Source organism: Alosa pseudoharengus, unplaced genomic scaffold, assembly GCF_046254945.1.
Source record: "Alosa pseudoharengus isolate Yale_2024_CS ecotype anadromous, Long Island Sound unplaced genomic scaffold, YU_APseudo_1.1 YU_APseudo_1.1_scf_9, whole genome shotgun sequence".
In the NCBI taxonomy this organism is placed as follows: domain Eukaryota; kingdom Metazoa; phylum Chordata; class Actinopteri; order Clupeiformes; family Clupeidae; genus Alosa; species Alosa pseudoharengus.
The window spans coordinates 16,684,090-16,698,219 of NW_027468881.1; the positions used below are offsets into that span (position 1 = coordinate 16,684,090).

The following is a 14,130-nucleotide window of genomic DNA, read 5'->3' on the forward strand; positions in this document are numbered from 1 at the left end:
AATGGAACCGCTGGGAGGCATCTTTATTACCTCCAACCTAACATGAGGAAAGACATGAGCATAAGTGCTAACAGATCCAGACATGAAGAAGTGGTGCTGACTAGGCTGACCCTGTTTCTTATGAATAAACATGTAGATGGTAGGCCTATATGTGAGCAGTGCACAAGGCACAATGTCAAAAGTACCATGTAGAGAGGCAAAGATGTATTGCTCAGGTAGAGGCCAATAAAGTTGTTTTTGAACTTTATCTTTATCTTACAGAGAAATACAGGAAATATTTTTCTTTTTTTGTTTTCTTTTTTAAGGGATACAGGACTCTTAAAAAGAGTCTTAATTTAAAGGTAATCAGCAACTCCTGTTCCACACTCCAGTCCAGCGGTGGCGGTAATACACCAAGCAGTTGTCAACCGCCAATAAGAAGAAGAAGAAGAAGATGGAATTGCGCATGCGTGCTGAAATATTTAGTTAGTGTTGAAAAATCTCTATGTGAAAAATGGCCGGAACTTTTGCGGTGGCCGGAGAGGTCTTTGTAGACGCTTTACCTTATTTTGATCAGGGATACGATGGTGCAGGTATCAGAGAGGCGGTAAGTAATAATCAGATGCTTTGTCCCACTTCCATTTTCTTCGATAAATGAGCCATAAAGTTCCGCAAGAATCAATGAATATGTCCATGCGTTAGTTAGCATCCCTCTGAGCCTGATCCGTGCTGATGTGTTAGTTTGTTAATACCTGTATTTGAGTATATGCGTATTTCTATATGAAGGTGTATGTGTCTGTTGTTGCCTGGCAGTGTTAATTTTAGTGTTTGCTTACTTATCTTCTCAAGCGTGTTAATTATCATTGTCTTACGTTCCTTAGCAAACCGTTAGCTTTCGTTGCATGTCTGTGATTGACTTGTGTGTCACTTGTGTAAGCACTAAGTGGAGACTTTTTTTTTTAAGGACTGTGGACTAAGTTAATTGGGCGATCGTATTGGCAATGCTACAGGGAGGTTAAGTAACGAGCATCTTTCTGTTAACGTTAGGCTGCTGCGTTGGTGGAAGAGGAGACCAGAAGATACCGACCTACCAAAAACTACTTGAGTTACCTTCCGACGCCTGATTTTTCTGCTTTCGAAGTAAGTTACGCTTTGCTAAATGCAAAAGTTCTACAACATGGTGCAAATACATGACTTACTTATGCCCATCTTATCATTATCAATGCAATCTTTATTTAATTCCTTCTTGTGCAGACGGAGATCATGCGTAATGAGTTTGAGAGACTTGCAGCTCGTCAGCCCATGGAACTTCTGAGCATGAAAAGGTAACGTTAGCTGAGGAAAAGCACATCGCAGTATCGACAGTGAATATCAATTTGATTCCGGTTATTTCTATTTTAAACACAACATTGTATTCTTCGGAGCCCCTATGTGCGCACGTGAAAGTTTCATGTGAAAAGGTTTTGCGTGCGCACACGAAACTTTCATGTGCTCACGTGAAACTTTCATGTGCGCACATGAAGGTTTCAGGTGAGCACATGAAACTAAACTTTAGATTTGTTTTTGCTCATGTCCCCTTAGGGGCTCCGTAGTATTCTGTATTGACTGATTTTTTATTTTTATTTTTTTGCATCCATTTGTGCACTTTCACAGATATGAACTTCCAGCGCCTTCATCTGGACAGAAGAATGACATCACTGCTTGGCAGGAATGTGTCAATAACTCCATGGCCCAGCTAGAGCATCAGGCTGTTCGTATTGAGAACCTAGACCTCATGGGACAGTATGGAACAAATGGCTGGAAGGCTTATAATGAGTGAGTGCCTTGCCGTTGATCTACACCTCCCTTCTCTTGAAATATCCTTTATATTTTTGTTACATCACTAACATTAGATGTTATCCAGTGTAATCTGTATAGAATGCAACCTGGTTTGTCTCTGGATTGTTCCTTGAGCGGCGAAAGACTGTGTTACATCTCTCATCTTATTTATCATTTACAGCAACCTGGCCTTTATGATTGAATCTGCTCAGAAGGAGTTACAGAAATTAAGGTAAAAATAAAAAAAAAACATAAAATTCTTGTTTTCCCCTGTCCAAGAGCGCCCATTATACTTTTGGATATACCTTATACACAAAACTACCAGTCACCTGTTTTCAAAAACTTTTGGATATGTTTAGTACAGCACAATAAGTTTGTATTTCTAATCACCCCAGAAAACAGATACAGGATCTCAACTGGCAAAGGAAGAATGACCAGCTTGCTGGAGGAGCTAAACTCAGAGAACTGGAGTCAAAGTGAGTGCTCCTTATGAAACATATACTGTACACAAAACAAAGTCATGTTAAGTGTTAAGGGAAGGTCACACCAAGAATGATAATGGTAAACAATTATCGCTCTAACTTATATGAATGACAACATCCAGACACAAACTATAACAATGACAACATGAAGAATGATATCATTGGGGATCACTTTCAGAGTGATTCTGAAAATGATAAACTGACAGCCAGTCAGAATCCATCGAAATTTAGCCATCACATTCTTCAACTCAGGGAGAGACTTTCCTTATCGTTGGTCAGTGTGGCTGCTTTTATTGTTATTATTGCACCTGTTAAACTCGCATGGACGAAGAACTCTGGAATGCAGATGTTCTGCTCTTCGCACTTTTGTCCTCTGCCTTCGAGTGGGTACCCCAGAGCTAACTTGCAGTGCAACTTGCCATAGGTAGCTTCCAGATCTCCTTATATGGGCAAAGAGGGCAGCTTTGGGTAATTTTTGTAGGTAAGCTTCGGAGGTCTGTTGGTATCAATGGCCTCCTTGCCAGACTGACTTGCAGAGCAAATTCAAATTTGCTAACCGGTTCGTCTGGGTTATCCCAGGCTAAGTGGGTTGAACTGTACACTCACTTTGCCCTGTGAAGAATTGCAACCTGAACAGTTAAACTGCATTTTTATTTGATATACTGACCATTTTTTGCTAAGAACTAAAGCCATTTGTACAAACAGACGAAACCACAACAAAAAGAAGTACAGCCTTGATTAATAATGTGCATTCAAAAAGTCCCTGCCAAATGATTAAATGTGTTGTCTTCATCACACAGTTGGGTGTCTTTGGTGAGTAAAAACTATGAGATCGAGCGGGCCATCGTGCAGCTGGAGAACGAGTTGGGGCAGCTAAAACAACAGCAGGGAGATGAAAACAAGGAGAACATTCGGCAGGATTACTAAACCATCCGGGGAGTATGGAGGATCTAGAGACTCACATATTCACTGGGATGGCCATCAGAAAACTCATACCTATTTAAGCACAGGAAGGACTAAGATGTACCTTTTGTAAAGGTCACTGAACTTGGCCAAGGCTGGTTTTTCATTCAGAGCTTTTGTAAGGTATGACTGTGCCCAGTCGTACAATTTTGTTGTCTACTGAAGACCATACTGATTATCCAGAGGTTTCAAGACACAAATATGAAGTTAATTTGTGGATGTAATGATTAACTGTAAAAGTCAGACTGGTTTTGGTCTTGTAAAAAAAGTTTTTTCTTCTTTTCTTTCTTTTCTTTTAAGTATGTGTAATGGTTTAATTTTTTACATATTTACAATAAAAGTATGATACTTAATTGATCCGACTTGACCCTGACCCTTTAATTTTAACACATGAGGGACTGCTGTTTTATTTTAAAATCTGGTTAATTATTATAGAGAAACTTCTTTTAAAATTCTTTTCTGAAAATGTTTTATGACTGTCTGTCGTTAACATGTCCTTATGGAAAGATAACTTGACAAGAGTGGTGATTTATTGTGATATCACGGGAGAGGGAAAGATTGGGATATATTCATTCATTTATTTATTCAACCTTTATTTATTTGAGGTTCATTGAGGGGTAGTCCTCATTTTTATTGAAGCCGAGATTAAAGTAACAATGAAAGAACAAAAGAAATAGTATCATTTTAGTGAAAAAAATATAGGCCTACAAATAAAACAAAATAAAATAAATAATAAGATATACATACACAAAGAATTGTAGAGGAGGAAGGACAAATTAAAATACATAAAATAATACAAATAATAATAAAATAAAATAGCATTTAATTAAAACCGGTACAAATTGACATAGGAAGGTTCGTGATTACAGATCTGAATTGACCATAGGAAAGTATAGTTCATTTTTACAATAGACCTCTCCAGAATAAGTCCCGCCTCCGTAACTTCCGTATCCATCCAACTTCCTGGCGTCGATTGTCTATGGGAAATAACATGGCGTTTCGAAATATCATACCGGTAAAACATCTGTAGGTCGCGAAGTAGAAAAAGTTGGTGGGCAGATTGGCCTACACACTTCTGCCATCTAGTTTCCAAAAAATCCAGTGGAAACTAGATGGCAGAAGTGTGTAGGCCAATCTGCCCAGCAGCTTTTTCTACTTTGTCACCTACAGAGTTTGACAGGTACGATCTTTCAAAACGCCATGTTATTTCCCATAGACATTTGATGACCGAAGGTTGGATGGATACGGAAGTTAGGAGGCGGGACTTATTCTGGAGAGGTCTATACATTGTATTCAATATGTTTCCTTGGTTCTTGTCATTGACTGAGTTTTTTGTTTTATATATAATTCATATATTTTTGTTTTTCATCTTTTTATCTTACACTTCAAATGAATCAATATTGACACACTCTAGCTTTCCTTGTTCCTAACTTCCATGAATTTCTCTCTGATGGTTTGTCCATCTTGAGCAACCAACTATCAACAATTCTTGAGAACACTGTCTTTGCAACCTGACATTCATATGGGCCCGTTTACACGTATCTAGATATTTGTATAAACGCATACTTGTGGCTCTTTCGTTTACACGTAAACGGAGATTTATCTCCTTCAAACGCATACTTTTACAAACTCCAAAGTGAAGATTAATAAGCTGCTTTCAGACACGTCCTCTGCAGTATATAATTCGGGTGATTCAGATATGATGCTAATATGCGGACATTAGCCACTTTCCCACCAAGTAGTTACAGGAACGTACTGGTAGTTATAGGAACAGTCCACTTCTAAAGAGTTCTAACTACTCTCCCCCAAAACCGTTTTTTCCATTTGCATTCACACTGGCCAAGTGGCCATAGGAACTGGTTGCCTATTCAAATTCAAATGGCTAATTCAACTTAGGTTGACAGTGTGCGTGATTTATAAGTTGGACCAATAAAGGTAGACCTAAAAAGGGAAAATACACTGCCCTGAAGTAGGCTATAGCTGAAAGAGTTAAAGGAACTGAGGTCAAAGGAACTTAACAATCCCCAAATTGGTCCTGTCGGAACACAAGAAAAAAAGGTAGGAACGTTATGTTCTAGGAACTTCAAAAATCCCTCCGGTGGGAAAGGGACTTATATGTGTGAATGACACCGACACACATTAACAAAATGTTGGTGGTTGAACAAGTTGGACGTGGTTGAACACACACATGAACAGAGTCTCTGCATATTCTTCGCTTCCTTCAGACATGAGCTCATTTAGCCTACAAGTTAATCTAAACTGGAAAAACGATAGACGCGGAGTAGTGTGACAGCCGGCTAAGTTCGGAGTTCCAAATGTCCGGTTATGTTGTTCAGATGTCCCAACCGCTTGACATCCGCAGAACATTTTTTTCAGAGGTCGGGATTTTTAAAGTCAGGTCCTCCGAGTTTACGAACGGCATGAATGTAGTATAAACTCCCACTTCAAAGCCGAAGTTCCCAGTTCAGGTGTGACGTACCGGGCCTAAACTATAGAATTCTCCCACTTCCCAGGTGCTCATGAACGCATCATCAGAAACACAAAACCCGTTGCCATTGACAGTGATAATTATGTTTCAGCATTAAATTATTTTACCGTAGAACATTGGGGAATCCCATTCAAGTCAATGGAGTCTTCTACTGGCATTGTGAAGAGCCGTATTCATTTTCTGTAATGAGATAAGTAAAGAAGCAGCAGCATTTCTATAGATCACATCACCTCACCATAGTCAGAATGGACATAAAAAACTGTTTCAACAACTTTCTGGTATTGTTTCTGTAGAAGAAACAAACTTTTTGTGTTTTTTTTTTACCAGGTTGAATATGGAGATTAAGTTTCTCATCCAGCCAGATGCCAAAATATTTGTATTCAGAGACTATCAATGTTGGAACCATTTACAGTGGTTATTTTGACACCATTTACCTCAATGTTCCTTGATCTGGTAAATAATTATTTAAATATATTCAATATTAATTTAAGATTAATGAGAGCTACTTGGAGAACATTAAATGAAAGTTTGAAGGAATTAAATTTTCAATGGCAAGTTGAACAGAGTCAGCAATACAATAAAAATAGTGTCATCAGCATTAGGGTGGACTTGACAACCATTTAAGATAGATAGATAGATACTTTATTAATCCCCAGGGGAAATTCAAGGTCTCAGTAGCATACAGACAACACACACACATTCACTAACAGCAGAAAAAGTAATTAAAAGTATATAATATAAGAACACAACTAAGCAGTAAGGACAGTAGAAGATAAAGAATATATACTAAAATACAAATTATACTAACTAACACGTAATCTAAATCAATTCTAAAAGCAGTATCCACATAGTGGTGATTAATCAATCAAGAGGCGCTTGCAATGACTGAGGCAGGGACTGAGCCTGTGAATCTCTGTGCATAGTAAGGTAAGGTACAGTAAGGTGCTCTGTGTGAGTGAGTGAGTGTCACGGTGATAGTGCAGTGGTGATAGTGGTCATGGTGATAGTGCAAATGAGCAAGTCCAACAGTGCAAGAATAAGTCTATATATCTATATAACTATTTTAAGAATAGGTATAAGTGTGGCCACAGTTCGGCTGTGGCATGGAGGGAGGGGTTATGCATATGTGCTAATGTGCTAATATAGCATGCAAACAGTGAGGCAGAAAGACAGTGGTAAAAAGTGGCTAATGGACAGACAGTATCCAAACATGGAGGGGGTGAAGAGGCAGACAGACTATGCAGAGAAGTCTATCTCTCCTCTTCCCTTAAGTGAAGCATTAAACAGTTCAATGGCCCTGGGGACAAATTACTTCCTCAGTCTGTCTGTTGTGCAAGGCAGTGAGCGAAGTCTCCAGCTGATCAGGCTCTTCTGCTTAACAATAGTGCTGTGGAGTGGGTGACATTCATTGTCCAAGATGTTAATCAGTTTGTTCAGGGTCCTTTTGTCAGATATTGAAGTGATGTACTCCAGTTCAGCTCCCACTACAGAGCCAGCTTTCCTTACCAGCCTGTCAATTCTCCCTGCATCCTTCTTCTTTGTGCTTCCTCCCCAGCATACCACTGCATTTAAAGAAGAGACAATATCATTAATATAGATGGTGAAGAGAACTGAACCCAAAATGGACCCTTGTGGAACACCCTTTTTAATTGGCAAAAACTCTGACCCCCCCCCCCACACAACAACTTTATATAACACCTGCTCTCAGAGCTGTAGTCAAGACTACTTTTTCAGAGTCCAAGACCAGCACTAATCAAGACTAAATCAAGACCGAGTCAAAGGAGGTTCGAGTCCAAGTGGTCCAAGTCTGGGGCAGTGGTAGCGTACTGGCTAAGGAGCTGGGCTAGAATGCAGTAACCTGAAAAGTTGTGGGTTCAATTCCTGACATGTTGTGCCCTTGAGCAAGGCACTTAACCCTGAATTGCTCTGGACAATGGCAATATAATTCACATAAGTCGCTTAGGATAAAAGTGTCTGCTAAATGTATAAATGTTGGTTAATAGGAGGTCAATGTCAATTCCCAGCCATTATGGATTTTGAACAAATTAAACATTTCTTTTGTCTGAACATGGTCCATTGTGACCAAAAGGACCATTGTTGAGGCCTTAAATAAACACAAATTCAGAACTATGCCACAGTGAAAAGTTACAGTATATTAGGCTTTTCACCATGTTAAGGATCAATATTATATTTTAGTCAAATAACAAAAAAAAACAATTCATACTTAAACCATAGACTTTCTAATGAGACACAGCACTCAAAAAATCCTCCATAGAAATGCAAGAGCTTAGTTTGTAACAGCAATATGGCAGTTGTCTACGCAAATCACACCCCTTCCGCGGCAAAATGTTGACATGTGAATACATTGAGCCAATCATGTGCTGTGTTGTGAATACATTGAGCCAATAATGTGGTGTGTTGTGAAGACATCGTGCCAATCATGTGTTGTGATCTCCCCGCTGGAGCAAGATTGGTGTCGTGAAGCCTCTCAGAGCTGTGGATTGGATTTGGATCAGGAAAGGCATATGAAGATATTCCAATCCACCACATCTCAGAAATGCTGGGACCTCAAAAATGCCAAGCACTGCCCCTCTTCCACGCGTTCACATGATGTGACGTTGTATCAGCAATGTATGGAATTGGCAAAAAAACTGCATGGAACGCGTGGGTAGCTTACCCAGAAGTCACCGACACCCTCATTCTGATCACCCAAGACCCAACCAGCCTCAAACTGGAATCAGTGCACATGCAAGTTCTCAAATGCTGGACTGTACTCATGTATAGTAAGAACTGCGATGTCGAGTCAGTCAATGAAACCCAGAAGCTTCTTTTTACTCATGGCCTCAAGTCCCTGGATTCAATCCCCCCGACCCATCATGCCTTATTCCAGCATGGAAAGCGTGCCCTGCTCCCTCTCCCAGTCCCTTTCCAAAACTCCAGATTCCAGACCCCAGTGAGTGGGGTTGGGAATGGAATGACAGAACCAAAGTCTGGGTGCTGGACAGATCTGGAAGATGCCAGCAAGGGATGCTCACTCCTCCTCAACTGTGGTTGTGTGGTTGCCTCTATGGGCAACTGTAAGTGCCACTGAGCTGGACTTTGCTGTACCACATTGTGCAAGTGTGAGGGAGGCTGTACTAATAATGATGAAGAGTGAAACCAAAAATCTTTGAATAAATACATAATATTTAAGTATGAATTGTGTTTTTGTGTTATTTGACTAAAATGTAATATTGATCCTTAGCATGGTCCTTTTAGGCAAGTCCCTCCACTCGGCGGCCATATACCAACGTTTTATGGGCACTCATCGGGCACAGTCTTTGGATCGAACTGCGCGTGCACAAGGCTTCACGACACCAATCTTGCTCCAGCGGCGAGATCACAACACATGATTGGCACGATGTCTTCACAACACACCATATGATTGGCTCAATGTATTCACATCACACCACATGATTGGCTCAATGTATTCACATGTCGACGTTTTGCCGAGGAAGGGGTGGGATATGTGTAGACAACGGCCATATTGGCGTGACAAACTAGCCCCATGCATTTCTATGGAGTATTTTTTGAGTGCTGTGTCTCCTCATTAGAAAGTCTCTGCTTTTGGTCACAACATGTGATTTTTGACACTATAGTGATAGTGACCTGTCCAATCAACAAAGAAAAGCATACCTTGAAGGTAAAAATATGGGTCTAAGGACCGGAGTATTTTAATGTGACTTTTTCAGAGATATTGACAGTTTATGAGCTAAATATGACTATAATACTACATGGAAATGGACTTAAAATAAGAAGAACATATCAAAATTGGATTCCTTGTATCAAACAAAGTAGAGAAAATACATTATACAACAATTTAAGACTAAAGGAAGCTGAGATATAACCTTTTCTCTTTTCGGCGGGGGCCATTTTGGATTTTATGGATAACTGCCACTAGGGGGGCCACCCCAACTTGTATCCATGGATTTTTGAAAACCTTAGGCCTATACCTAAAACCCTGCCAAAAATAGTAGATAATTACACGTGGTAGATATTTTACGAACACTTCTCAAGAGTCTCCTCCTCCTTTGACTCAAGGTTTTCATTATCCCCAGAGGGCCCATATATAATGGACTATGGTCTGAACAATAATTAAACAAAAACTAAAAAAAATGAACAAAAGGAAGTAAAGCAACAACAAAAAATAACAGTTGATCCAAATAACACTACGAAACGTGATGTACTCAAATTCGCCTTAAATTGCCCCTGAAAACATACCAAAACCACTTAATTTATATTAAGTCACCCTTAATTTGTAAAATAGGCTCTTCATTTTACCTCAAATGTCATTTTAAGGTGTGACCACTCAACCTTCATGTAAGGTGTCAAGCCAGGGGTTCCCTTTATTTGTTGTGATTAAGGGGGTAATTAAGGACAATTTAAGTAGTCTATCTTAAATTTATTTTAAGGTGTTAATTCAGGGATTGATTAAGGGAGAAAATTAAGGGGGAAATTCAGTAGGCTTTTCTCCTAAATCAACCTTAATCTATGCACCTTTCTACTTAAAAACTTATTAACTAGATGTACCGCAGAGCGGTACAAAATATGACCGCCGCCCAGTCCAGCACATGTTTTCCACAAAAATAAGTCACGCTGAAAGGCATGTATGATTCTAACTGTCTCACTGAAATGCATTATGCACAGTCAATTCTCACTGGTATCTGCTAGACAACAAGTACCAAAACATGATTAGTTCTAGATTTCACAATATACATTTTATACAACCCCACCCCCATCTTGCCTGTTCATAATTCTGAGAAATTCTTGAATTGTGTGCATGTGTGTGTGTACATGTTTATGTTTATGTGTGTGTGGGTGTGTGTGTGTGCGTGCATGTGCTTATGTGTTTGCATGTGCATGCGTAAATATGTCTACTGTGTGAGTATATGTCATACGTAGGATTACTGTGAATGTATGTGTGTGCGTGTGTATCTGTTTATGCACATGTGTGCATATGGAATGGGATTACATGACCCCTGGAGGCAAACATACGCAAAACATTGGTCATCCTAGGCCCTACGGTTCTCAAGATATTCACAGAAAACTGTGTCTGCCCTACCCTCCTTTTGGGGGGTCCAGTCCAGCGGGGGGGCTACAGATCAAAACGAAAAAAGGAGGTTCCATGCTATCCATGTGGGGTTACATGCCCACCAAGTTTCGTGTACCCCGGTCTTACAGTGTCCCTGGAATCCTTGACGGAAATTTGGACATGCGAAAAAGAAAAAGAAAGAAAAAAATCTGACTAAACTAAGCTTCGCTGCGCGGCGGTCATAATTATAGAAGGGTTTTAAAGGGGAACTATGCAGGTTTTTTTTTTAGCTTAATTCACCTTAACTTAACAGCTTTGGAGTCATTGGAATGGTTATATGACTTTTTCTGGGGTGAATGGTGGCGTCTCGCCTAGTCTGTGAGTGGAAATACCATGCCTTGCAACTTTAGGCCGGCCTCAGAGACAGAAAGTCTCAGGGTCTCGTGATGTAACAAATTGGTTGCTTTACTGCACTAGACACATACAAACCAGGCAACGGCTAGAACAAGGTAGTGATGGAGTTTCTCAGACATTCGTCATGGCATCGCCAGTGAAAAGAAGCAGAAAGCGAGTATTCCATTGTCGGAGGAAAAGGGAGAGAGGAAACGGCATGCAGACTAACCGATTGATGAGTGTTATATACTCTAATGCTGTAGGGGGTGCTCTGCACAGAAACCTGCGAGCAAAAAGCGATTTATAAGGGGGTTTTGTTTCTTAGTGTAATAAACCAATACCAAGCTTAGGCTACAACAATACAGGAGCCATATGCAAATAACAAGTGAATACTGAATGAAGTGCATTTTGGGGTTAACTGCAACTGCAAAAATAGTGATTTCAGCTATGTAAAGCTGTTTCAGAGGATAGACCTACCAGCTACATGAATAATGATTGTAGTTCATTCCATTCATTCAGTAGGCCTGGTCCTATTTTGTGTGCGGCTTAATGCAGTAGGCTAGTGTTTTTGTATTTTAGGTGAAAACTGATAACATAGACTAAGTCTTCTTGAGGCTATTTCCTGAAATGAGAATTTTCTGAACTGGATTGTGTATATCTCATGACTGGAGGGAGTTATAATTTTCATAATTCTGTCCACTGAGAAAAAATACTTGGGAAAAACTGCTAGTTTATGGAAATGCTAGCAGTTTGATCTAATTTTACCTCTGACCACTAGGGGCAGTCATTTTGACGCTAGTTGCGTCGTGACGTCAGTCCCACAGAGGTTTGAGAGTGCGTTCAACGTCAACCGGTTCAAAGAGGAAGGAAGATGGCGGATAACAAAGGCGAAGGGGATACGGAGAACGGCACTGCCATGGAGGTAGTGGCACAGGGAGAAGACAGTGGATCCACAACAGTTAAAGATACCGATGGCGTGATTGTCATAGAACCTGTATCAAAGGAAGATGCGGACGGGCCATCCCAAGATAATGTTTCCCAGGTGTCGACACCCACAGACACCAACGGGAGCAACGTTAACGTTAGCAGTGACGGAGGAGGTGGAGAAGGCAGCAGCAGGACTAGCCCAAATGGCAACTCCAGTTCTGTGTCCACGGTACCACCAGCTTCTGGTGAAAACACCGGGAATTCGCCAGCAGTTTCAACCGAAACGTCGCCCTCTCCATCAACCAACGCTAACGTTACAGCTGCAGCCACCCCTGCAGCCCCGTTAAACCTACTGGATACGTGCGCTGTGTGTAAACAAAGTCTACAGAATCGAGACTGTGAACCCAAACTCTTACCATGTCTGCATTCGTTTTGTTTAAAATGTATTCCTCAACCCGACAGACAAATTACGGTTCCAGTCAACGGACCACATGGACAGGACACACACATTGGTGAGTAAAATATCCCAAGAGGAAATAGGTTCTAGCTGCTATCTGAATCGGAGTGGTTCTGAGGAGAATTCTCCAGAAATTGCCAGCCTTCTCTGGCTAACCTTCAACAGTTACCCATCTAGCAGCTAGTTAAGAACCATAACGTTAACTGGTTAGTCAGCCCACTACGGTCATCTTGGAGCAACCAACATGATTCGTTTTATTAGTGGGAAGCTGCTTACTACGTAGTTGATACCTGCCCGCGCTTTGAACCGTAAAGCTAGCAATATGGATCATGAAACTAGCTGATTGGTTAACTAGCGTGTTCGTACTCTAGCCATTAGGCAGGCTTGGCAGGTGTTGATGGGTTGAAAAGCCAAGTTAAGTAGTTGTCAGCATAGTTTTTCTTACGCTGTACATTCTAAACATTGGATGCTAGCTTCTACCTTTACCGTTATGAGCTATGGTGTGGCTAAGTGTGTGGTGGTAACATCATTTACTTTAATGAACTGTCAGAAATGTTACCTGGCGATCACGAGTTTGGTTACGTTGGGCTAATGATGGCTAATTTAGTTAGCAGAGTGGCAGCAATGTATGATGGTAACCAATGTCAGATAACACTTACGAAAGGTAGCAGCTACTACGTTTAAGACTTTGGTACTATTTGGGTCCAGGTCTTGGAGTCTTTGAATTTTAACCTTAGTATTTCACGTATTGCCTGAAATAAGTTGTCATCATGTGAACGATGCGAAATGTGCCATCATTAGCAGTCAATCAGTCTTGCATTATTTTTCACATAAGTTAGCCACGAGTCTTCAATGACAACTCGAATGTTGGACTCGTGAATTCTTAAACAGACAGACTCGTGTTTTTTTTGGTGCTCATACTCAAATGAAATCATTGAGATCCTTCACAACCCACTGGCTTTGCTATGCAATCATATGCACAAGACATCTGTGGAGCGAATTACAGTAACAGAAAGGGAAAATAACCTTTCCTTTCCTCATAATCATACGAATAGTATCTGTTAAAGGTATTCTTTTTCATATATATTTTTTAATCAATTTTGAGAAAATATCTGATTATACCTGCTTGCTGCCTCGATATTTTAAGTGGGTAGCACCAAACTTTAAACCTAGTTTAAAAATAAGCAGGTTACTGTCATGTTCCTCATCATAAAACGCCATAGCGTTGAGATGGCCTCTTGTATGGGATTCAATTTTCTTAAATCCAATTGAATGTTAGTGAATCTCTAACTGACATTTAAATGAGTTTAAAGCAGTTGAGCAACAGGATTAAAATTAATCCAGGTTTATGTGAACATTTAGTGAGGCGTCACGTTTACATGGACAGTGTTTTTTTTTAGTGTTTTTTTTTTGTCATTCGGATTAAACTATTCCGATTAAAAAATGTTAATTAAACGGGAGTAGATATGCTGACCAAAGCTTACCATGCCATTAGGTAGTTGTCCAATCTGCCCCACTATTTGAGTTATGATTAGTTTATTTCCAATATGGA

General features: G+C 40.2%; 2 protein-coding genes across 5 annotated transcripts in view; both read left to right on the forward strand.

Moving 5' to 3' along the window:
- The first annotated feature begins 468 nt into the window (after nucleotides 1–468).
- On the forward strand, nucleotides 469–3,599 carry bcas2 (BCAS2 pre-mRNA processing factor). Its single transcript, XM_076275783.1, has 7 exons — nucleotides 469–586; nucleotides 1,027–1,119; nucleotides 1,234–1,304; nucleotides 1,633–1,794; nucleotides 1,979–2,029; nucleotides 2,193–2,273; nucleotides 3,080–3,599. The coding sequence occupies exons 1-7, from the start codon at nucleotides 494–496 to the stop codon at nucleotides 3,204–3,206; spliced, it is 678 nt and encodes a 225-aa protein (XP_076131898.1). The 5' UTR covers nucleotides 469–493; the 3' UTR covers nucleotides 3,207–3,599.
- Nucleotides 3,600–12,053: 8,454 nt separating this feature from the next.
- trim33 (tripartite motif containing 33) overlaps nucleotides 12,054–14,130 on the forward strand; it is a 35,997-nt gene continuing 33,920 nt past the window's right edge. For all 4 annotated transcript variants that reach the window (XM_076277331.1, XM_076277333.1, XM_076277332.1 and 1 more), the window contains exon 1: nucleotides 12,054–12,633. In XM_076277331.1, the coding sequence (XP_076133446.1) occupies nucleotides 12,066–12,633 (568 nt within the window). In that variant the 5' untranslated portion in view covers nucleotides 12,054–12,065. The remainder of the gene's footprint in view (nucleotides 12,634–14,130) is intronic.